Source organism: Hippopotamus amphibius, chromosome 15 (genome assembly GCF_030028045.1).
Source record: "Hippopotamus amphibius kiboko isolate mHipAmp2 chromosome 15, mHipAmp2.hap2, whole genome shotgun sequence".
NCBI classification, from domain to species: domain Eukaryota; kingdom Metazoa; phylum Chordata; class Mammalia; order Artiodactyla; family Hippopotamidae; genus Hippopotamus; species Hippopotamus amphibius.
The window spans coordinates 470124-493715 of NC_080200.1; the positions used below are offsets into that span (position 1 = coordinate 470124).

A 23592-nucleotide genomic window follows, 5' to 3' on the forward strand; every position below is an offset into this window, starting at 1 on the left:
TGTAGCGGCAGAAAGGAAGGTCGGTGCTCAAATAAATAAACCCCACAGCTAAGGGGGTGCCTCCGTGAGACACAGGAGCCACTTGAAAGGGCTCCCAGCAGCCGAAACTGGAATAACCCGAGCAAGAAAACCAAGGAATATTGGATTATAACCCAAACTAGCAAGTAAAGGCCCAGGCAGCCATACTGATATAAAAGGTTAAATAAATAAACGCGCGGGGGAGAGGCTCCTAGGTGGCGCAGGGGTTGAGCGTCCGCCTGCCAATGTGGAGGTCGCGGCTTCGATCCCAGCTCCAGGAGGATCCCACGTGCCGCGGAGCAACTAGGCCCGTGTGCCACAAGTAAATATTAAAAAAAATAAATAAATGCACGAGGAAACAGACGCCCCTGCAGAATTTCCAATAATTAACGTAGATAATCCGCCTTCAGGCAGGTAGAAGAGATCAGGAGCTAGGTCAGCAGTGAGGAGCCCCCTGGACAGCAGGGCCCCCTCCCTCACTGCGATCACAGTAGAACAGGAGATAACCAAGGCGGGTCCCAGACACACACGGACGAAAGACAGGGGGATGAGACCACGTGAAGGCGCAGAGGCTGGAGTTGAAGCCGGGGGGAGGCAGGGAGGACTCCTCCCTTGAACTATGGCCCTGAGACGCCATGATCTTGGCCTCCAGAACCGAGGGACAATGAATTCACGTGGTATTTTTTTTCCTTATTTATTTATCTATTTATTTATTGGCTGCATTGGGTCTTCGTTGCTGTGCACGGGCTTTCTCTAGTTGCCAAGAGCGCGGGCTACTGCACGGGCTCCTCATTGTGGTGGCCTCTCTTGTTGTGGAGCACGGGCTCTAGGTGCGTGGGCTTCAGCAGTTGCAGCACACAGGCTCAGTAGTTGTCGCTCGTGGGCTCTGGAGCACAGGCTCAGTAGTTGTGGCGCACACGCTTCCTTGCTCTGCAGCATATGGGATCTTCCGGGCCCAAGGCTCGAGCCCGCGCACCCTGCATTGGCAGGCGGGTTCCTAACCACTGCGGCACTTAGAAAAGTCCCAGTTACTGTGGTTTTAAGCTGCAGTGTGGTGTATTTTGCTTGGCCACCCAGGAAGCTCACACATGTGACCCTTCTGGAGGTCCCACAGCTGGAGGTGGCAAAACTGGGGTTTGAGCCCAAGCGCATGGGAGGGGACCAGCCAGGGCAGCAGAGCCAAGGGCCAGGACTCCCAGCTGAGTCTCCCGCTCCCCTGCCTCCATGCAGGGTGTCACTCATCACCAAGTCTCATCCCGAGGCCTGTATCCCTCAACGACCAGGACACAAGAGCATCGTGAGTACCCACTGTGCCCCCAGCCCTTCCCCAAAGGAAGACCCACAGCAGCCAACCAGAGCACCAGAGATTTATTGAACGCTGCACTTTTCCCAAAGCACAACTAGCCAGACACACGGGGCGGCAGGGCATGGGGGAGGGGGTCTCCCAGCCCTGCTCTGTGCCCCAGGCCAGGATGACCAGCACGAGGACACCCTAGAGCCAGGCGGGGGGCAAGGGGACACAGAGAGAGGAACAGGACAGTCTGAGGGTGGAGGCTTCTGGCTGGAAGTCCCAGATCCCCAGTACGAAGGGGGCGGGGGTGTGTAGAGCACACGGGGCCCTAACAGCCACCAGAGGGCACAGGGGAGGGAAACACACTTTCCAAAAAGAGGGTGACACCAGCCTTTAAGACACAGCTTCCGTCCTGGGTCGCGGGGCACACATGCACGCGCGGGAGTGCACACACAAACACAACACGTCATGCGCCTGGCGCGAGGGGCGGGGCCCCAGGGACCCCTCCCCCCAAGCCAAGCCAAAAACTGGGAGAGGGTCAACCAGGGACTGGAATGAACCCCGCGACGTATCACGTGGGGCGAGTTTTTGGTTTTTCTTCTCAAAAGGGAAATTTAAAAATCTACAACAAATCACGCCAACTTCATTAAAAATGATAAAAACCCAGCCTCTCCCTCCTCGCTTAAGCGTCACACAGGGCCGAAAACGCTGACGAGGAAGGGACAGGGACGTGACCAGGCCGGGTGTCTCCTCCCCAGTCCGAGCCGCGGGGTGGGTCGTGCCGGGCAGCCCAGCCGCCAGCTTTAACCCAGAAAGCTGGGCGGGGACGCGGCGGGTGCAGGAGCCACCCCCAGGGGAAGAGCACGTTCCCAAGGGAAAACTCTAAAAATAATAAAAGATATTTTGGCGGATGGTACGGCGGGTCTTGGAGCCGGGGAGGCGGGGCCCCCATCAGCTGCGCTGCTCCAGGTAGGCGGACAGGAGCAGCCCCGGCGGCAGGAAGTCCAGGTGCCGGTTGCTGACCTGCATCTGCCGCCTGCCCTCCAGGTCGGCACCTGTAGGGGGACAGGCAGGATCGGGAGGAAGGTGAGGCTCGTGGCACAGCCGAGCCCTCGCCCTGTCCCGCAGGAGGTCCCCATGAGCTGGGCTGCCCTGACGCCCTACGTCCCAGGCCGGGCACTGAAAGCAGCTCGAGCCGTTCCATCCCCTCCTGTACCTTATCCCGAGTCCTAGGGGCACAGAGACGCACACGCCACTGAGACACACTGGCCAAGGGCACTGAACGAGGGTCCCACCCCAAGCCTTGGTCCCCCACCTCCATCCCTGCCCTCAGAGGGAATTCTGAAGCATCTAGGCCCCCCGGTGGCCCAGCCCCGACCAGCAGCCCTTTCCCCCACCTCCCGGCATTCCAACACCTGAACCATGCCACACACAACCCAAGCTGGGCCCTCCTCCCACCTTGCCAGGCCCCCCTCCTGTGTTCAGGCCACGGCTCCACTCCCACAGAGAAGCACCCCCAGCCCAGCCCAGCCCCTCCATCCTGAGTCAGTGGGAACAAAAGCGAGCGTGGGGCTGCATCTCCCTCCCAGGCAGGGTGAGAGGAATCATCCTGGGGTTGCCATGGAAACCATCTCCTCAGCAACTCCAGGCGGGAGGCAGAGAGACAGGCGTGGAGAGAGAGGACCCGATGGGATGCTAAGGGCCTGCAAGGACCCTCCATGGGGGAGGCCGTGTCCCAAGATCACCCTCACTGTAAAAGGGGCACACAGGCCCTTGGAGCGGGGATGTGCCTGCAGTCACATGTGTGGCACAGTGGGGGGGCTACAGCTAAATGGGAACTCTGCAGACACGGGGGGCCCCTCAACTCATCTCGGGGTCCCTGGAGGCACGGGCTCCTCTCTCCCGAGCCCTGAAGCTGCAGAGGGGGGTGTGTCTGTGTCCACTCCATCAGCCATCACCGGGCCAGAGGTTCAGGCACTTGCGATGAATGAAGGCAGCATGGCACCGCCACCTCTGTGCTCACACTGTCCCTCCTTCCCCGAAGCCTGCCACGGGGAAGCCCCCGGGGAAGCCCAGCCTTGGTTTCCCCCAGGCTGAATCAGCTAACTCGGGCCCCAGGGCCGCCAGGCACTTACTGGCTGAGATGAGGTCCATGTACTGGCAGACAGCGTGAAGCAGGAGCCTCTCAAAGCTGCAGGGAAAGCATGGTGAGTGGCCAGAAGCAGACACTAGGGGAGTTCCGCGCGTCCACCCACCCACCCGGTCACCTGTTGTCCAGCATGGCCGTGTACACGGCCTGGGGGGACACAGAGAAGAACCTCAGCAGCCGCTCCTCCCAGGTCTCCAGCATTTCCTGCAGGAGGGACGGGCCTGGAGTCAGGCCAACTGGGCACCCTGGCCAATATGTCCAGGCCCCCCACATCCGTGGCAACCTCTAGAGCCTAATTCTGTGTTCAAATGTGGCCTCTGATTCACTACAAGAGGCTACTTAACTGTTTCCAAGGATAGCAGGCACTCAGACACAGCCACACCTTTGAATGTCTAAGCCTTCTGCCTGGTGAACTCCTACACATCCCTCAGTACCCACCTTCATAGCCCATGATCCTCCTACCCTCAAGGACAGCCCTTGCCCAGCCCTGGGTCCTGCACTCAGATCACACTGGTCTGTATCCTGCCCTGTCTTCTCCATCACACCACCTTCCGTTCGCTGGGTTACTGGTCACCCCTCACTCCACCCCCAGTTGAGAAGCTGAGAAAAAAGGCCTTTCAAAAGAGACCAGGCAAGTGGAAAGAGGCAAGGCCGAAGCCAGGCCCGATACTCACCATGGGAATACGGCTCCGCTTGAGGACGGCACGCAGACGCCGGCTGATGCGCTGGAAGCACTCGCGGGGTGTGTAGGCCGGGTCCTCTGCAAGAGTCCAGGCCACCGGGCAGTTGAGGGAGGGAGCTGTAGGCCCCGCCCACACACCAGGCTCCTCCCCGCCCACCCCGGCCCCGCCCACACACCAGGCTCCTCCCCGCCTGTCCCGGCCCCGCCCACACGCCAGGATCCTCCCCGTCTGCCCCGGCCCCGCCCACACACCAGGCCCCCTCCCGCCTGTCCCGGCCCCGCCCACACACCAGGCTCCTCCCCACCTGCCCCGGCCCCGCCCACACACCAGGCTCCTCCCCGCCTGCCCCGGCCCCGCCCACACACCAGGCCCCTCCCGCCTGCCCCGGCCCCGCCCAGGCCCACCTCTCCGCTGGTCTTCCCCGCGGGCAGGCCCCCTCCGCCGCGCCTTGCTCTTGCCCTCATCCTCCAGGTAGCGGAGAACCCTCTCCTGCTCCTCCCCAGAGCGGTTCATGAAGTCGTTCCAGACCTGCAAGAGGCAGGCAGGCCCTAATGACTGCACGCCCCGAAGCCTCAGGGTCCCCATTTGGCCAATGCACGTGGGGGGCCACAAGTGCGCGGATATACTCCTCGTGGACACCCGTGACTACCAGGCCGGCCAGGAGTGCGTGGGGCACCTGTGGATCCACCTGTGCAAGGCGGGGAAATCCATACAGACCCAATACACCCCAGTAATTCCAAGTGTGATACACAGGTGAACCACGGGTGCTGAAAGGTCCTGGGGTGCACGGGGTTCAGGCCTCTGGAGGGAGACCCAGGGGCGTTCATCGAGGGACCAGGGAGGGGATGGGTGCTCCTGGCACAGATTCCAGCGTAGGCAGTGTTTGGCAGTGGGCGGGGGGGGGGGCCCGGGGCAGGCCGTGGGGCCCCACCTCCACATAGGTCTCATTGCTGCAGGCCTCCGCAAAGATGCCAGGTGCCGCAGGGGGCGCCAGGTCCCCATCCTCCGGGCCAGGTGTGCCTCCATCTGTCTCCAGCAGGGTCAGGAGGTACTGGGCTAGATGGGAACAGACGGGTCTCTGAACTGGGGGCTGCATTCAGGCCCCCCCAGGCTCCGTGGGGTCCAGAGGACCATGTTTCCTCCCCCACCTCTATATTTAGGGCCTTCACTCTCCCACTCACACCAGCCTCCCCGCCTCCACGCTCCAGCTGTCTTTCCCAGAAGGCACGGGAAGCATCCAGCCTCCAGAACTCCTACCTCACCCCGGCTTGGCTTGTTGAACTCCTACACCTCCTTTCAAGCCCCAGCTCTAGTGCCCAGAGTTCCCCCTCACTGTGCAGCTCCGGGCCAGGCTCGGATAACAGAGCACGCACGCCACTGCTGTCCAGGGCCTGGGAGCTCCAGAGGCGGCCCCGACCCCCGCTCACTGTTCTGCAGACGCTGGAGGCTCTTCCGCCCCTTGGCCTTGGGCACGAGGTCCGAGTTCCGCACAGCCTGGTTGATGAAGTGTTGCTTCCGCTTGGAGGCCGAGAGCCTCTTCACCTGAGAGCTGGCTAGAGCGGGCAGGCAGCCCGGAAGGGGCCTGTGGGCCGGGTTTGGGGTGGGGGGCAGTCCTCAGGGCCAAGCCAGGCCAGGACCCCCAGGCAGAACCCTACCATTGCCACTCTCTCACAGCCACCCCCTGCTTGGTTCCCCTCTGCAATGGGAAGCTCACCCCCTATCCCATGTGCAGCCCTGGATCCTTAAAATGTCACTGTGTCACATCACCCAGGAGGCAGATACTGTTGCGGACAGACTGTAAACCGAGGCTCAGAGAAGGGAAGCCACTCACTGGGTGGGAGGCTGAGAAAGCGGCTCCCCGCTCCCCCAGGCTTCCAGGTTTGAGCTGCAAGCTGGTGAGCCCGGAGTCTCCCTCCTCTGGGGGCTTCTCAAGAGACTTGATTGGACGGAGCCCCGTCCCACCCCCACCCCACCTCCACCCCCTCACCTCCTAGAGCAGAGAAAGGAGAAAGCGGCCCCCAGAGCTGAGGCGATGCCTGGGCCCACCTGCCTCGCGCCCCGCGGCCCCCTTGCTCTGCACTCAGGGCCCTGCATGGGGGAGGTGGCCCAAGTGGCCCCCTCTGGCCACCAGGCACTAATCCTGGAGACGGATTAGCGGCCCAGGCAGGCCTCCCGCTGGGAACCTGAGGGCCAGGCAGCAGGAGGCCACACGGGAGGTGGGGGGGATACAGAATGGAAACTTCCAGACTAGAAGGTACAGGGCCTTGGTGATCAGCCGTTGAGCACAGCTGAGAGGAGGGTCCCACCCGGCTCAGAAATCCTCAGGCTGAGGGGCCAGCAGTGGATTCTGAGGCTCAGGGGGTCTGGGTTGCCAGGATTCCCCCTCCTCATTGCCCTGCACCTGGGCTCCAGCCCGCCAGGCAGCCCCCGCCTGGTGCCCGTGCCCCAGGCTCCGAATGGCTCACTCCCATCTCCTCTCGACTTCTGCTCAAACCTCCTCAGGAGGACCCGGACCCCTCACCATGGTGCTCTCCCGATGGCCGCTCGTTCTCCCTCCCTGCCCACCGCCCACCGCGATCTCCATGCGGGCAGGGTCTGGTGTCCACTGTAGCCCTGCCTGGCATCGAGTAGGTGCTCAGGAAATAACTGCCTCATCAGGTCTCCAACAAAAACCTACGATTCCAAAACCGAGTAGAACTCAAGAGTCCAGAATTCCACCCGAACTTCCCGGAGTGTTCAAAGTTCCCGAGACACAAATTAAACAGAGAAGCAGGACTCCTCCCTCACAAACAGGCGCTAGAAAATGCCATGAAGCCCTAGGACGGTGGCACAAGGTGCCTCAAAGAGGTTAGGAGGGGAGCCCACGCTCACCAAGGTCTATACATGTGTAAAGAGTCCCCAGCCTTAAGATTTTTGCCCCAGACAGAAAGGCTGTTACATCTTCATCACCAAGCAAATAGGCTGTTGAGCCCCCAGCCCTGTCCGACGCGGGAGCAGGGCAGGCTCCGTGGATGACACTTTAGGCGAAAAATTATCGGGGGGGGGAACTCATTGGGCACAAGTACCCATCAATAGGAGACAGGCAACCGGTGGTTAGGACGGGGCTTTCACTGCGGGGCCCGGGCTCAGTCCCTGCTCGGGGAACTAAGATCCCACAAGCTGCTCAGTGCAGCTGAAAGAAAAAAAAAAAAAGAATAGGAGACACACAGGCGACTCTCAGCCCTGAGTGTGACTCTTAGCTACGATGCTTCACTGTGCAACCTGGAGCCTCAGCTCTTTCTCCGCAAAGTGGGGATAAGAATGGCCCCTGCCGGTCCGGGAGGGGGCACGCAGAGCTGAGAGGAATCAGGACACACATCGTCCCCCAAGCTGCCACCTGCTTGGTTTGCTCCTAAGACTGGGAGCTCACTCCTGAGCCACACCGTGGGTCATCGCTGGTTAAGCGTTCACCTTCACCATCACCCCAAGAGGCAAGTAACATTGCTCAGACATCCATTATACAGATGCGCACACCGAGGAGCAAAGTCACTATCCCAAGATCCCACAGCTGCAAGGAGGGACAGGACGCGGCAGGTGAAGCCAGCACACGGCCAACGACTCTGAGGCTGGACCCGACCTTCCTGAGGCCCGGGCACCCCCCACCCCAAGCTCCAGATTCAGCTGTGGCCCCTCTGGGACTCTGGAGCTGTCTCCACCCCAGCAGCTGGACGGAGGCCAGGACGGTGGCCTGGTGGGGCAGATAACAGGACCACATCCGGGGGGAGCTGTCAGGGAGCCTCAGAGCAGGGTGGGACTCAGTGACGCAACTCGGGCCCTCAGGACGTGGGGCTCCAAGGAATGGGGCTCCCGGCCACCTCGGGACCTAGGCCGAACCAGGATTCGAACCTGGTCTGAACAGGACCACTCCCCAAGCCGCCCCGCCTCCTGCTTCCCTCTGGGGCCACAGTGGTCCGAGGGGCTCAAACTCAGGTTTGACGGGGCCCCTCACACCACAGCCCACCCGGCTAAGATGGAGCTGGTCCCTGCCCTGCTCCACCACCACCCATGGCGCCCCAGCACCCACGGGGCAAGGCCCAGCCTCTCCCTGGCCTGGCACTGCAGGTCTGGTGCCTGGTCCCACAGCCTCCTGGGGCCTCCCCGCCCTCTTGGATTCCAGCAGATTCCAGCAGCAGCAGCCGTGGGGCGACCACAGGGCCTGGAGCCACAGAGAGGGCAGGGTGGAGGGGGCAGCAGATTGGTAACCAGCTCTGGGAAGAAGGGGTGGAGAGCAGCGTACACTTGATATAAATGACATCCACATCAGGACATCAACACCAGACCCATCTCTCCCCCTCACCCTGTCTGTCCGCTCCAGGCACAGGGCCCTTTTACAGCATCTCAAACTGGTCTACAACAGCCTGCCTCAGGGCCTTTGCATGTGCTAGGCCTCCTACCTGAAGCACCCTTTCTCTGGCTCCTTCTGGTCTCAACCCAAAGTTACCTCCCAGGAGGAACTGCCCCACCCCTCAACTAGCCCAATCAGCCCTGTTTCCGGCTTCACCAGTCGGCACCAGAAACCAGCTGGCCTCACACTTGTTTACTCCTGACTCACCTCATTCACTAACCAGCATGACAAGGCAGGGTCCCCCACCACCTGGCCCACAGCGGGCGCTCAATAGCTGTGTGTTGAATGAATACACTACACACTCACCTAAGGGCCAATTCATCTGCTTCCCCTGCCACCCAAAGAGATCACTTTACAGATGGGGAAACTGACCACCCAGATGGGGCACCTGAGGCTTCCTGGACCCAGCAGGCCTTGGGAAACGTCTGTACCATGGCAGGGGCCAGGGTCCAACAGGGCTGGACAGGCCCAATGGTGGAAACAGCTGCTAAGTCAAGCTGGGTTTGGGGAGGACAGGCTCCTTTGCCTCCTCCAATTCTCCTGGAGGGTGTTGAGATGGGGTCTTTGACACCCACTCCCCTGGGCAAAAATACACCTGTCTGGCACCTGCCCCTCCCCCAGGAACAGGCCAGAGAGGAACCTACTTCCTCCAGCAGGAAACCAAGGAGGGCTCAGAGCGGAGGTGACTCAGGCTGGGGTGAGGCAGACGGGAGGAGAGGCAGGCAACCCCCCCCCCCCCCCCGCCAGGACCTGGAGGTGAGGCAGGATGCGGGCAGGTCAGGGGGGACCCACCTGGCAGGTAAATACCCACTTTGGGTGGTTCAGGGCCCTTTAAGGAGACCAGTATGGCCTCTGGGTAAATACCCAGGTGTAAATAATAGCAGCCATAAAATCATAACAAATATAATAATAATCGAGCGATCAGAAATACCAAAACGAGAAAACTTTTAAAACAATACGACAGCCACAACAGCCAACCAAGTCAAGATAACTGTGAAAGAACGGATGCTCCCCTTTGCTGGGCACCTCCAAGGGCAGGGTCACTGACCCCAGCCACTCAAAGCGGGGGGCCGCTGTGATTTCATTTTACGGGTGGGGAAACCGAGGCACGGGAGGGGGTGCTGGCCTGCCCAGGCCACTCGGACGGACACGAAGGCGCAGAAGCGGCCGGGGTGGTGGTGGTGGGGGGGGGACCACCCGGGTGTCTGCATAATCGCTCGGGTTAGAAAGGACTCTGCGACCCTCGGCGCGGGGCGGGGGGCGGGGGTACCCAGATGGGCCGCGCACCGGCTTCCAGTCCACCCGCCCGGGCGCCCAGGCTCGTGCCGGCCCGGGTCTGGCAGGCCCCCTTGCTTGGGGCATCCACCCGGGGACAAACAAAGAGCGCGGCCGCCGGGCGGCGAGGGGCGGACCACCCCCCCGCGGGCACACCCGGCTCGCGCGCAGGAGCGGCCGCCGGCGGGCGAGCACCCCGGGGCCCGGGGACGTCGGCGCCCGGAGATGCGCGCGGGCGCGCGCGCGGCCACCCGGGTGCCCCCCGCGCCGGGCGCCCGGCCGCGAGCGCGGGGGCGGGGTCTCGCCGGGACACACCCCCCACCACCAAGCCCCCGGCGCCCCGCCCCTCCGGCGCCCCCCAGGAGAGGGGGCGGGGCGGGCCGGGGGCGGCCGCCGTCGGGCGGGGAGAGGGGGGCCCGGGGAGCCCGGGAGCGCGCCCCGCCCGCCCGCCCGCCCGCCGCGCTCACAGCGTCCGCCGCCCGCCCGGGGCGCCCCCCGCCGCCGCCGCCGCCTCCGGGCCGCCCTCCGGCTGCTCCAGCGCCACCATGGCTCGCACGCTGCCGCCGCCGTCGCCGCCGCCGCCCGGCAGGGCCTGCTCGGGGCCGGGCAGGAAGTGACGGGCGCCCGGGGGCGGGCCGGGGCGGGGCCGGGGGCCGCGGCCGCGTCCCCGCCGGGACGGAGCTGCTGGCCGGGCGCACGCAGCCCCGGGGCGAGGACGGGGACGCCGAGGCGGGGGGCGCCCGGCCCCGGGGACCCGAGGCCGTGAGCGGGGCTGTGGGCGGGGCACCCGGCCCTGGGGGACAGATGGGGAAGCTGCGGGCGGGGGAAGCAGGAAGCAAGGGGGCATCCCTTTCAGAGGCTGGGACAGGCGAGGTGACCCAGGCCACCCCACCCCGCCCCCACAGGGCTCTCCTTGCACAGCCCCCTCCCGGTCCTCCGTGAAAGTGCAGCCTCTGAAGCCCAGGCTGGGTGCCTCAGCTGACTCGTCTCTGCAGCTAGAACAGGGACATCCCTGGGGGTCCAGTGGGTAAGACTCTGTGCTCCCCGCGCAGGGGGCCTGGGTTCCATCCCTGGTCAGGCAGCTAGATCCTGCGTGCCGCAGCAAGACTCCATGCAGCCAAATAAGGCAATAAAGCTAGCCCCACCTCCTTTTGCCTTTTAGTTATTCATTTAGGAAATGTCCACTGTCGTTGAGGTAGGGGCTGGGCTCTTCAGGCCAAGCAGTGATCAAACAGACCCCCCCCAATGGGTGAGGGAAGAGAAGACCTTTGGAAAGGGCACTGGCAGCCAGCAGAAGTGGGAGGGATGTGCCAGGCAAAGGGAACAGTCAGTGCAAAGGCCCTGGGGCATCCAGAATGGCCAAGCAGGGTACTGGGTGAAGGGGGGCGGGCAGAATAGAGGTGGAGCAGAGGGGACAGATGGATGATGAGACTGGGGGCCCTTTGATGACAGGCCGGACTTTTGACCTGGGGGTAATACCAGGGGAGGGTAAAGAACAGAGAGTTACGCCTGCTCTAGAACCTAGAATCCACCCTCATCCTACAAGAAAAGTGGGGGGCTACAACCCCCGATAAGGGACACCCCCCGAGATCCAGCCTAGTGGAAACTGTACAGGACAAACGCCTGGATCGCTTTAACAGATGTAGAGCAAAAGCGGTAGAAGAAAAAAAAAGGAGGAGAAATGCTTACAGGACCCAAGAAAGCACACACTACCATTTGGGAGATGCTACCTCTGGGGAGAGGGCTTGGGCAGGGGCTCCGGGGCCAGGGCTGGTCCATGATGACCAGCCGCTCAGTAGATGTGCTACCTCTCCAGGACGCAGCCTGGGCCTTGCCTTGACTCTTGGGCCTCAGTCATTCTTGTCCGCCCTTCTTCTTCTTTCTTTCCTTTTTTTTTTTTGGCCCTGCAGCCCAACATGGGGGATCCCCCACCAGGGATCACATCCCCTGCAGTCTTAACCACTGGACCGCCAGGGAAGTCCCAGTCCTCACCTTCTTAACACCCTCCCAGATCCTCGGCATGCTGCTCTGGGGAGCACCTGCAAGGTCCAGCCCCCTGCTGAGAGCTCTTCCAGGCCCACTCAGCTCAGAAGCCTCCCAAGACAGGCCCCCCATGCCCCGCGAGGATCCTTGGGTCTCCTCATCCTGGCCTGGCCCTCAGTACCGCCGCAAAGGGATTTTTTTTCCCTTTTCTGAATTTTTAAACCATCATCAAGAATGATGTTGAAAACAGACTTCCCTGGTGGTCCAGTGGTTGAGACGCCACGCTTCCAATGCCGGGGGCGCAGGTTCGGATCCTGACCCCAGGTCAGGGAACTGAGGTCCCACATCCTGCGTGCCGCATGGCGCGGCTGAAAAACAAAACAGGTATGAAAAGGGTGAACAGGGAAATGTCGGCCCACCAGGCTCTGTGTCCTTCCTTCTGGAGATACTTGATGCACGTTGATGCCCGTGCATACATATTCATTTTTTCCCCACTTTTAGTCTTTTTTACACAGACAGCACCATCTTTGCTTCTGCTGCTTAGAAGATCCTGGTGCCCTGTGTGTGCTTCACATCTGTGGTACATTTCTGGACGTTGGTTTGGGGATCAACATTGTCCTTTATAGGGACTTCCTAGGTGGCGCAGTGGTTAAGCATTTGCCTGCCAATACAGTGGGACATGGGTTCGAGTCCTGGTCTGGGAAAATCCCACATGCCGTGGAGCAACTAAGCCCATGTGCCACAACTACTGAGCCCTTGTGCTGCAACTACTGAAGCCCATGGGCCTAGAGCCCGTACTCCGCAACAAGAGAAGCCACCGCACCGCTCTCTGCAACTAGAGAAAGCCCGTGCGCAGCAACGAAGACCCAATGCAGCCAATAAATAAATATAATTAATTAATTAATTTAAAAAAAGATTAGGGACAACAAATTGCATTAAAAGGAAAATGAAAGCTTAAAAAAAACCCCAAAAAACCATTGTCCTTTATAAACTGTCCACCTGGTTCCTGCCACCAGGAGCACAGGTGTCCGTGTCCCCACTCCTCGTATCTGCCAATTGCTGTCCATTAGGTGGGAGGTGGACACTCCCAAGGGTCTGATTTGCATAAGTCCCCGGGAGGTTGAGTTATTTAAAGAACAGGTATCTTCTAACCACCAGATCCTGGGCATCCCTCCCTTCCCCTGAACCTTCCATGGCTCCCCAGTGTCCTGGGACAAACCCTGGCAGCAGACCCTCAGGGCCTCTGAGGGCTGGCCTCACTGCCAGCCTGGGCCCACCCACCCGGAGCCCCAGCCCCAAGGAAGGTCAAAGTCATGGCCTCTGCCTCATTCCCCAGTCTCTGTGGCTTTGTCCCCCTGCTTTTCCTGCTGGTGAGTCTCTACCCTTCCCTCCCCTTCCCGAGTCCGCAGCAGCCTCTAGGAAGCCTACCCCTCCCCCGCTCCGCCCCACTCCCCTCTTGCTGCGCTCCCCCCCCCCCCCCGCCCCGTGCCCTCATCCTGACCTCGGGGAGGGGAGGAGGGAACGGGGGAGATGGGGGCTGCGCGGGTGAAGGGAGGGCGCACAGGCGGGGGGTGGGGGTGGGGGGGAGTGGCTAACGGCTGCAGGAGCGGCGAGAGGGCGGGGACACGGTGGGGGGCGGGGACACGGTGGGATGCGGGGTATAAACGCGCGGCGCCTGCCGCGCAGAGCAGAGGAGCCAAGGAGCCCAGCAAAGCTGCGCCCCAGACCTTGTGGCGCATCCCCGGAGGGCGGCCGGGAGGAGGGTCACCGCAGCGGTCCCGGGGCGCAATCCCGGAGGGCGGCAGGGAGGAAGAGGGGCCAATGCGCGCCTTGGCCACGTCCGGGCCCAACGCGTCCTGGTGGGCGCTGGCCAACACATCGGGCTGTCCCGGCTGTGGCGCCAACACCTCGCACGGCCCGGCCCCGGCGCCGTGGCCCGTGGACGCCTGGCTCGTGCCGCTCTTCTTCGGGGCGCTGCTGCTGCTGGGCCTGGCAGGGAACTCGCTTGTCATCTTCGTCATCTGCCGCCAGAAGCAGATGCGGACGGTGACCAACTTCTACATCGGTGAGCGCCCAGGCGCTGCGCGGTGCCTGCGGGCCATTCCGGGGATCGCCACTGGGGCGGAGTGGCCGGGCCGCCTCTGGCAGTGCGTCCAGGTCCTCTTAGATAGGGATCTCTCCCCTGCAGGGCTCCCTGTCCTTTCCCTATTGTCCCTGAACCTTAGGCTGGAGGTCGCAGACTCTGGCGTTGGAGAATTCCATGTGGCCAGAGTAGTTGAAAGGGAGGTTGGAAGGTGTGGCCCGTGGAGTGCTGGCCCCGGCCACTCAAGGAAGACGTCCGAGTGAAACGTGGTTCTTACAACACGGTGTCCCATGGATAAAAGGAGTGGGGGAAAGACTGTGTGGCCTGCGGGCCCTCAGCTTGCGACCTCTGCCCCAGAGGCTCAGTTTACACGTTTGTATGATGGGCGTGCCCTAGCCGGGTGTGCACTCAGTCAGTGGTCTCCATTCTACGTTGGCTGTTGGGCCACACCACTCTACCCAATTTGCGGGTAAGAAAACTGAGGCTCAGAGGGGCAGGGGCCTACTCGCAGCCCCGATGGGGGGTGAGCAGGGCCCATGGCTGCTTGGATGGCTGTGAAGCCAGTGCTGGGGGGGTGTCTGAAATGTAAAAGGGTGAGAGAAGTGTGCCCCAACTTCTCTGCCCACGGATGTCGGGGCCTCTCTGGGGGCCTCCCGAGCCGCCCTGCTGGTCATTCGGACAAAGGCGAGGCCCAGGAGGCTGGGCCAGGGCCCCGTGGGGCTACGGCGACGCGCCCCACATCCGGAACCCGCGCCCCCCGCCTGCAGCCAACCTGGCGGCCACCGACTTGACGTTTCTGCTGTGCTGCGTGCCCTTCACCGCTCTGCTCTACCCGCTGCCCGTCTGGGTGCTGGGCGACTTCATGTGCAAGTTCCTCAACTACATCCAGCAGGTGCGCGGGCTGGGGGCGAGCGGGCTGGGGGGGAGGGGGAGGGAGCCAGGGGAGGATCCGGGTGTGGGCGGGGCGGGGCCTCCCGTCGGGCGCGGAGGTGGGCGGAGACAGAGTATCGGCGGGTGGGTCCTGGACTGGGCGGGAGGGAGGAAGACGGGGGCAATGGGGAGAGATCCAGATGGGGGTTGGGGAGCAGTGGGATGGCGGGTGCTTGGGGCTCTGCCACTTCTTGCCCTACCCGTCCCGGGATCCTAGGATGGCTCTGCCTCTCCTGGCCTCCGTCTTGGGGGTCTCAGCCTGCCCCTAATGGCTCCTCCCTCCCCCACTACCCTGGGCTCCCCTCTGGCATCCCGCTTCTCCTGCTCCTTCAACTTGTGGGCCCTGGAGAGCCTCCCGGGACAGGTCACGCCTGTACTCGAGTGGCTGGACGGTGGGGGACCCGCAAGGAGGGCGCGGACAGGGAAAGGTCCAGACAGGCAGGGGGCCCCCCGCTGGGCTCCGGCCCTCCCAGGTCTCGGTGCAGGCCACGTGCGCCACCCTGACTGCCATGAGCGTGGACCGCTGGTACGTGACCGTGTTCCCGCTGCGCGCCCTGCACCGCCGCACGCCCCGCCTGGCGCTGGCTGTCAGCCTCGGCATCTGGGTGGGTGAGTGCAGCGCGGGGGCCGCACTGGGTGAGGGGGACGAGTCTTGGTACCCTGGGCTCACCCCCCACACACACACACACACACACTCACTGCCTCTCCCCGGGCCTCGCTCCTGCGTCTGGGAAAGGGGCGCAATGGCGTTCCCTGCGAGCGCCCCTGAGGGCGCGGACCCGGGCCGACCCGCGCCCCGGAGGCGCTCAGTGCCGGCTACTCTGACTCTAACCCTAACGCTGAACGGGATTAGAGGCACCCGGAGCCCAGGGCCCGGTCGCCCTCGCGCCCCTCGTCTCTGGGGCCAGGTGTGCAGCCGGGCCTGTGATGCAGGCTCCGCGGCCGTGTCGGCGCCGGTACTCGCCCTACATCGCCTCTCGCCGGGACCGCGCACCTACTGCAGCGAGGCCTTCCCCAGCCGCGCCCTCGAGCGTGCCTTCGCGCTCTACAACCTGCTGGCGCTCTACCTGCTGCCCCTGGTCGCCACCTGTGCCTGCTACGGGGCCATGCTGCGCCATCTGGGCCGGGCCGCCGCGCGCCCCGCGCCGGGCGACAGCGCCCTGCAGGTGCGCGGCGGGGTGGATGGGGACGCGGCAGGGCTGGGGGTGGGCGACGGCACAGCGGGTGGGGTGAGGCACCTCTGAGGGCGGTGGCCGCGGCGGCGTGTAATTTGAACGGTCAAGGAGCGGAGCGACCTGGGTGTCGCCCCTGCCGGCCTTCCGCCTTCCCTCCTACCACCTCTGCCCTCCCCAGGGGCAGCTGCTGGCAGAGCGAGCGGGCGCTGTGCGGGCCAAGGTCTCCAGGCTGGTGGCGGCCGTGGTCTTGCTGTTCGCCGCCTGCTGGGGCCCCATCCAGCTGTTCCTGGTGCTGCAGGCGCTGGGCCCGGCGGGCGCCTGGCATCCGCGCAGCTACGCAGCCTACGCGCTCAAGATCTGGGCGCACTGCATGTCCTACAGCAACTCGGCGCTGAACCCCCTGCTCTATGCCTTCCTGGGCTCCCACTTCCGTCAGGCCTTCCGCCGCGCCTGCCCCTGCGCTCCCCGGCGGCCCCGCCGGTCTGGACCTTCGGACCTGGCCGCCCCTCAGACCGAGCTGCAGCGCCTGGCAGCCCATCCGGCTCCCGCCAGGACCCCGAAGCCAGGCAGCGGTGGGCCCGGGCCGCACAGGCTGTGTGTCCTGAGGGAACACGCTGCCCCTCTCTGAGCCCCCTCTGGGGGGATGATGACGGGCCCCTCTGCAGCAGGCTCTGCTTGAACAGCAGCTGCGGTTATTCTGATCTTCGTGTCTTCATCTCTGTCCGCGTTCATCATAGTGAAAATGTTTTACACTCTTGTAACTTTTGGTACAAATTTACTGCTCTTGATATTGTAATTATTATTTCTGTGTTTCCTGAAATCGAAGATGCTTTGATGCGGGCGTTTTCCGGAACATTCAAGGAATCATCAATAGAAGTCTTCACACACTGCCTTGCGGTTGACTGTAGAATTGTAAGATTCATGCCATTTTCAGAGATGTTAAAAAGTGAACACGATGTGCATCTTAAAATTGATGAAACAAGGTATTCTCGTTGCTACCTGGGGAGTGTCCAGAGTCCTGGCTGGAAAATCGTGGGTGTCATTGAATAGATAAGGCCACCCTCCCTGGGGAGCAGGTTTATCACTACATAACAGATCACCCCAAAACACAGAGGCCTGGAACAGCATCAGGTACTACCAGGGTGAGCAGGCTCCGCGGGGCGGTTCTCGTGACCCACATGGTGTTGGCTGGAATGGCCGACCTAGACGCTGGACCAGGAAGGCTGTGCTGTCACGCTGGCAGCCTGCACACCTCCACGGGCTGTCTGGGGAAAGCCAGACTTACTCCTGGGCGGAAGCTTGCAAGTAGAAGGGGGACCCGCACAGCCTCCAAAGGCCCACAGCCTCACTCCTTCCACACTGAACCTGTCGGGAGCTGTCAGTCACACCCAGATTCCAGGTGGGGTGAACAGACCCGCCTCTTGGTGGGCTGAGCTGCCTGTCTGATGGGCTGGGGGAGGGTCAGGGTCAGGTCTCAGGCTTAGTCACCCTAAACAACCACCGCCCATCTCTTGGAGGGCCTCCCTCCTCCGAAATTATTTGGGGACATCCTAGGTCTCCAAAGAGCCCAAATTTGCAAAGATGTTATGTGAGAAGGGGAGGCCATTGCCTTCTGCATTGACATTGGCCTGAGGCTCACTTGTTCTGGTCTTCAAGTCCTGGCCTCTGGACCAGGCTGGGCTTGAGGGTGAAATCTTCCCTTTGCCCACAGGCCTGCCCACCTCCCTCCTTTTCCTCTCCCCGTCCCTCAAACTCACAGTCTCCCTGTGGCTTCCTGAACTGCTGCCACCCTTCTTGTCTGTGGGCCTTTGCACACGCTGTGCCAGGTGCACTCTCACTCATCCATCAAGTCTCAGCTGCCTCCTCCTCCAGGAAGCCCTCCTGGACTCCTCCAGGCTGGATCAGGTGCCTCATCTGGGCCCAGGGCTGCCCCATCTCAGCTCTGACATCCTTGTGCTGTACCTGCTGGGTGTGTACCTGAATTGGTCCCCAGTGTGTCCCCAGGGTTCAGCATCCAGTGGGACTCATGAAAAGAGATGGTGTATGTAGAGGATGTGGCAGGATTTCTCTGTGAAAAGCAAGTTTGAAACAAACAAAAACGGAATTCCCTAGTGGTCCAGTGGTTAGGACTCAGCGCTTTCACCGCCTAGGGCCCCGGGTTCGACCCCTGGTTGCCTATTGGGGAACTAAGATTCCCACAAGCCCCGTGCAGCCAAAGAAACCAAACCGAAACAAAGACAAACACAGTTCAAAAGGGACTCTCGGGCATCCATCTCAGAGAAATGAAAGCTTCTGTTCACACAAAAACGTGTACCCGTGTGACCATGGCAGCTTTACTGGTGGTAGCCAAACCGGAAATGACCCAGACGTCTTTCAACAGGTGCAACCATGGTCCTTCCACGCCCACTCAGCAATTCTGAGTTGTGAAAACACTGTCGATAGACGCACACGCTGGGTGGGTCTCTAGGAATGGTGCTGAGGGCAGGGAGGAGGTCCCCAAAGGTTACGTGGTGTACCCTTCCATCTATGTATCGTCCTTGAGGTGACAAAGATGTGGGAATGGAGAGCAGATGAGTGGTGGTAATGCGAAGGACCCTTATGACAGAGCCACTCTGGCCCTGGACCGTGGTGGAGACACAAACCTACACCAGTGATAGAATTGCAGAGAAGTGAATTCACACATGAGTAGAAATAAAACGGGGAAATCCAAATCCACGGGTGGGTTGGGGCAATTCCAGTATCCTGATCTCAATGTTGTACTACAGTTTTGCAAAATGTCGCTGTTGGGAGAAGCCTGGTGAAGGGTATGGAGACGATATGACTGCATCAGCATCTATGGTGATCTTGGAAAAAAAGCTTTTAAGAAACGAGGTGAAAGGGTTGAAAGGGACATCCAGGAAGAGGCATCCTTCCAAAACTGCAGACCCTTGGTTTATCCTCAAATCTGTTCAGTTAGACACTGTTTTCAGAGCCCCTCTGTGTGCCAGGCTCTGTGGGAGAGGCACCCTCTGACCTCTGCCCACACAGAGCCCCTGTCTAGTTGGCAACGGGGCCAGTAAGTGGCAAACTACCTAGAGCGATGCAAATAACAGCAGTGAAAAGGGTTACAAAGGAGATGTGCGTTCCCTTTGTGATTAAAGGGGAGCTGACGTTGGTGATTCCAGGAAGGCTTCCTGGAGGAGGTGAGTCCCGCAGCCGACCTCGGAGGGGGTGAAGTGGGGGTGGGACCCGAAGCCACAGCGTGGGGATAAGCCCCGGGGTCCGGCCGCGTCGGGAGGGGGTTAATTCCAACTTCAGGTAAACAGTGGAAAACGCTTTCGTATCGCTGTGTCCTGTGCTCAGCTGGGGATACACGTACAGTTATTAGCTGTTTACTGAAATTCAGATGTACCTGCAAGCCCTGTCCTTTGTCCGGCAACTACACCGCGGAGCCTTTCAGAGGAGCCACAGGAAGGGCTCGCCGGCCTCCGTGTCCCCGTCCCCCCCGGGGCGGCGCGGTTACAGGTGAGACGGCGCCCCTGGCGGCCACCGGCGGAAGCCCCGCCCCCGACTGCGGCGCGCAGGTGTCCGGCAGGGGGCGCGCGCACCCCGCGGAGGGGCCCCCCGCTTCCCCGGGCCCCCCGACAAGGGAACCCCAGCGCCGGGGGCGGGTCACTCACTGGCGCCCCAACCCGGAGCCCCGGCTCAGAGTGTCCCCGCTGCAGAAGAGTCAAGCAGAGCCGCGCGCTGGGCCCCTTCTACGAAAAAGCACTAAAAATCACATCTTGCAGCTGCGTTGGTATAAAGACAAATTATTTTAGGCTGGATTCATGATTATATATTCCTGTTAATTATACTGGGTTTTTTTTTCTACTTACTTTAAAAGAAGTTAAAATTACATTTTCATAGACCCTGACTCACAGGGACAAGGCAACCTGGAGGCCAGGTGTGGGTGACAAGAGAAGGTCGGGATTCCGGGGTTTGGGGCTGGGCCCAGCACCCTCTCCAGGCCTTTCTTTCTTTCTTTTTTCTTTTCTTTTCTTTTTTTTCTTTATGTATGAGATGGAGATGGTGAATAGCTCAACTTGTCCTCCACCTCCTTGGTGCAGACAGACTCCAAAAATACCGTGGGATGAGGGAGTACACCAGGGAACCCAGGAATTCACCCATCCAACTGACGTTTGCGTGTCAGGCCCAGGCTCAGGACTGGAGACGCAGCCAGCCGTGATGCAAGCGAAGGAGGTTAGACAACTGCAGCTGTTCTGAAGAGGAGAGGCTGGATGACGATAAAACAGGGTGCTGTGAGGTTCCAGTTTGAACGAGAAGGCACAGCTGAGGAAGGGCAGTCCAGGCAGTGCAAAGGCCCTGAGGCAGAACTATGCTTCAGGAGGAATATATGTGGGAAGGTGGGCAGTTGGGGACCTGGGAGCCCTTTTAAAAAGGTGCCCACCCCTACCTGGAATGGAGGGCAGGAGGAGTGACTGTCTGAGGGGCTAAGTGAGAATCAGGCTGGTTTTTACAGGGGCCCCACAAGTTGGTCTGGCCAGGAAACCTTATAGGGTTAGGGTCGCTGTAGCCATTTCCCAGCTTGAGAAATGGAGACCAGAACAGGGTCTGCACTTACCTAAAATCACACAGCCGGGACTCAGGGGCAACCTGGGCCTACTGTCCATCCCTTGTGGAGTCAGCAAATCTGGTATCAATTCCCAGCTCCCTGCCTGGGCTAAAAATAGGACCCCCCCCCCCTTCACTAGAGGCAGCTGGGAACCCTGCAGCCCCTCACCCTCCCCGGTCAGGCACCTCTAGGAAGCTGCTCCCAGCTGCTTAGAGACAACCATTCCCTCTGGGAAATGAGGGACAGGAAGGCACACCTCCTGCCCTTCAGGAGACTCCCCGCCCTGCCCCCTTCCCTTTGGCCAGAGGGGAATGTAAGTCTCTAGGAGGAATCAATTTAAAGCGCCTCACTTTAGAGAGGGGGAACCCGAGACAGCGGGAGGCCCACGCACCTGCCTGGGGTGGGGCAGGGGTTACATTCTGAGGTTTGGCTCTTGGGTGGAGAGGGGGCTTTCCTGCACTTTGGAACTGACCTGGGGCCCGGTGCTTAAAGGGTGGCTTCCCTACCCCAGCTCACCTGGGTCTCCAAACTCTCCCCCGGCCTCAGGCAGGGCAGTGGTTGCCCCCCTGGTGGCAGGGGCAGGGGTGGGCAGCTGGGGTTGGTGGTTTAATAGCCTCAAGGTGGAGGCCTCCCTGCCACCTGCTGTCATTAGGCTACAGGCAGCCCAGGGGCTGGAAGGCTGGGTTCCTGAAAGGCGCAGGCAGGACTATGGCGCTGGGTGGGGGCGCCTCCCTCGCACCATCCCCTGGGCCTGGGAATTTCCCAGAGAGTTGTCCTGTCCTGGGGGTGGGCGAGGTGGGGCATGGGAGGACCCCCAGAAGATGGAAGTGCTGTGCGGCTGGGCGGGGGAGGAGGGGACTGCGCCCCCCACCCCCACTCGAGATTAGGGACTCTGGACCCTCCTCGTGGGGGCCCTCTGGGTGGCCCCCGCCTGCCCTCTGATGCTCCCATTTGGCTCTTATCTGGGCTGGAGCCTGGGCTCCTGCGATTAGCTCCCAGGGGTGGCCTCAGGGGCTCCCACCTCCCACCTGAGGCCCACACCCCCAAGCCCACCGCCTCCCAACTTACTCCGGGCCTCAGTCTCCTGCTCTCTGAAATGGGGACATTGAGAGTCTCTGCTACACAAAAACGTGAACCTCATGCGTTGTGCACATGGTGCACCCGAGCGCTCAGAACATGGGGACTGTTACTGCACTATTATTACCCAGAAGATAATCAGGTCTCCTCCCAGGCGGGGTGGGTAGCCAGGTTCCCAGGAGGCAGGGGGAACCTCGGGGTGGGGGAAAGTAGGGGTCATCAGGATGTGGCGATGTGCGCTCCCAGCCATCCTGGACGCCCTTCCCACCCCCACGTCTCTGTGTCCGCCGGGGGTGGGGGGGAGGGGGGTGCTCCCGCCTGGCAGCCGCGTCCTCTCCCAGACTCCTCCCTACCGCGCAGCGCCCCCAACGCAGGGCCCTGGCTCCCTCCCTCAGACCCCGCCCCGCTCTCTTTTCCCCTCTCGACACCTCCATTCTTTATCAAGTCTCTAATCCCCATTTTACAGACTTGGAAACCGAGGAACCACTCTTGGGGGTGAAGTCGCGAGTTTACTCTAAGGGGTAGGGGTGAAACTCCGAGCCCCGTAGGTCTATCCTAGGCGCTCGGTAAAATGGGGAGCGGGTCCCGGGCCAGGCTCCTGTGCCCTAAGCGCATCCAGACGGAGCCCCCACCTCCTCCCCTCCCCCCCGACCCGGGGCGCTCCCCGCCCCGCCTGCGCCCTCGGTGTCCGGTGCGCTCGGGCCCGCGGAGCGCACTTTGCCCACCGTCCCTAGGTCGGGGGGCGGGGCGTCCCGCGTCCCTGTTCCCCTTCCCTTTTATTATTTATTATCACTTAAAGGGGCCGCGACCTGAAAATTCCCGTCCACTCTCTCCCCTTCCCCAACACCCCTGAGCTCGCCGAGCGTCGTCGGCGCGAGCGCGGGGGGCGAGGGGGCGTCCGGGAAGGGGGAGGGGGCCGCGCGAGACCCCTCCCCGCGTCCCGGGCCGCGGCGCTGAATCACCGGCGAGGTATTTGCATCTGAGAGCGATTTGTCACCCGGTGATTTGTCTGCGGGGCGGTGAGCGCGCCGGTGGGGGGGAGGGGAGGGGCGGGGGAGGCCGCGCGCGGGGAGACTTTTCCCAATCGGGTCGGTGGGGGGTGTAGACGCGGACTCGGCTGGAGACTCGGTGAGTCGGCGCGCGGCAGCAGCCCGGCGGTGGCCGGGAGCCAGCAGCGCGCAGCTCGCGGCCCGGGCGGGAGGCCAGGCGCGGCCGGGGCAGGGCCGGACGCCAGGCGCGGGGCACGCGCCCCCCGAGCGCGCCCCGCGCCCCCCGAGCGCGCCCCGCGCGGTGAGGCTCGGCGTGGGGGGGGCGCGGCGGGCCTTCCACACCGCGGGCTGCCTCCCGGGGGGGCGGCGCAGCGCGCCCTGGAAGCCGATGGGGGGGTCCCCAAAGCTGGTCAGGGCCGTGGGTGGGGGTCCGGGGCCGGAGAGGCGCCCGCAGCGGGGAGGAGTTGGGGCGGGCTTCTCCGCGACCCCCTTGGAGACCTCCCCCCCCCCACCATACCGCACGGCGGCGGGCGCGGGGGGGACCGGGGGTCGCGGGAGTGTGCGGCCTCTTCCCCCGCCCGGCGGAAGGAAATGGTCCGTGTGCGCGCGCGGGGGGCTACGGCCCGGCTTATTTCAGTTGCTCCTCCGGGCATCGCGGCTTCCCCGCGGGAGCCCCGGGGGGTGGGGTGGGCGCGCCGGGGGGAGCGGGCAGGTCCCGGGCGACCCTCCCCGGCCTGGATGGTGTATCCGTAGAGGGGCGGCTGGGGGGCACGCCGCGGGGCCCGCGGCCGGGGTGGGCTGGGCTGCGGCCGCGACCCTCTGCGGGGGCTCCGCGGGAGGGGCCGCCCCGCCGCGTTCCGCGCCCCCCCCTCCCCCGGCACAAACGCGGGCGCAGGAAGCGCGGGGCGCGCGCGTTGGTCAATCGCAACGTTCCGCGGCCCCGGGCGGCCGGTTTGTCAAT

General features: G+C 62.5%; 3 protein-coding genes across 3 annotated transcripts in view; 2 read left to right on the plus strand and 1 right to left on the minus strand.

Annotated features, from left to right (window-relative positions):
• Window positions 1-1370: 1370 nt before the first annotated feature.
• On the minus strand, window positions 1371-10392 carry R3HDM4 (R3H domain containing 4). Its single transcript, XM_057709639.1, has 8 exons — window positions 10268-10392; window positions 5569-5723; window positions 5073-5197; window positions 4546-4669; window positions 4133-4218; window positions 3577-3662; window positions 3445-3500; window positions 1371-2364 (listed from the first exon to the last, which is right to left on the minus strand). Exons 1-8 carry the CDS (start codon window positions 10345-10347, stop codon window positions 2261-2263), a joined length of 816 nt encoding a protein of 271 aa, XP_057565622.1. The 5' UTR covers window positions 10348-10392; the 3' UTR covers window positions 1371-2260.
• Window positions 10393-13384: 2992 nt separating this feature from the next.
• Window positions 13385-16655, plus strand: KISS1R (KISS1 receptor). The gene is made up of 5 exons (XM_057709964.1): window positions 13385-13848; window positions 14634-14758; window positions 15270-15405; window positions 15730-15962; window positions 16150-16655. The coding sequence occupies exons 1-5, from the start codon at window positions 13605-13607 to the stop codon at window positions 16597-16599; spliced, it is 1188 nt and encodes a 395-aa protein (XP_057565947.1). The 5' UTR covers window positions 13385-13604; the 3' UTR covers window positions 16600-16655.
• Window positions 16656-22817: 6162 nt separating this feature from the next.
• Window positions 22818-23592, plus strand: part of ARID3A (AT-rich interaction domain 3A) — a 31854-nt gene continuing 31079 nt past the window's right edge. Inside the window, exon 1 of the mRNA XM_057709267.1 lies at window positions 22818-22932. The gene's annotated coding sequence lies outside the window, so the exon portion shown is untranslated. The remainder of the gene's footprint in view (window positions 22933-23592) is intronic.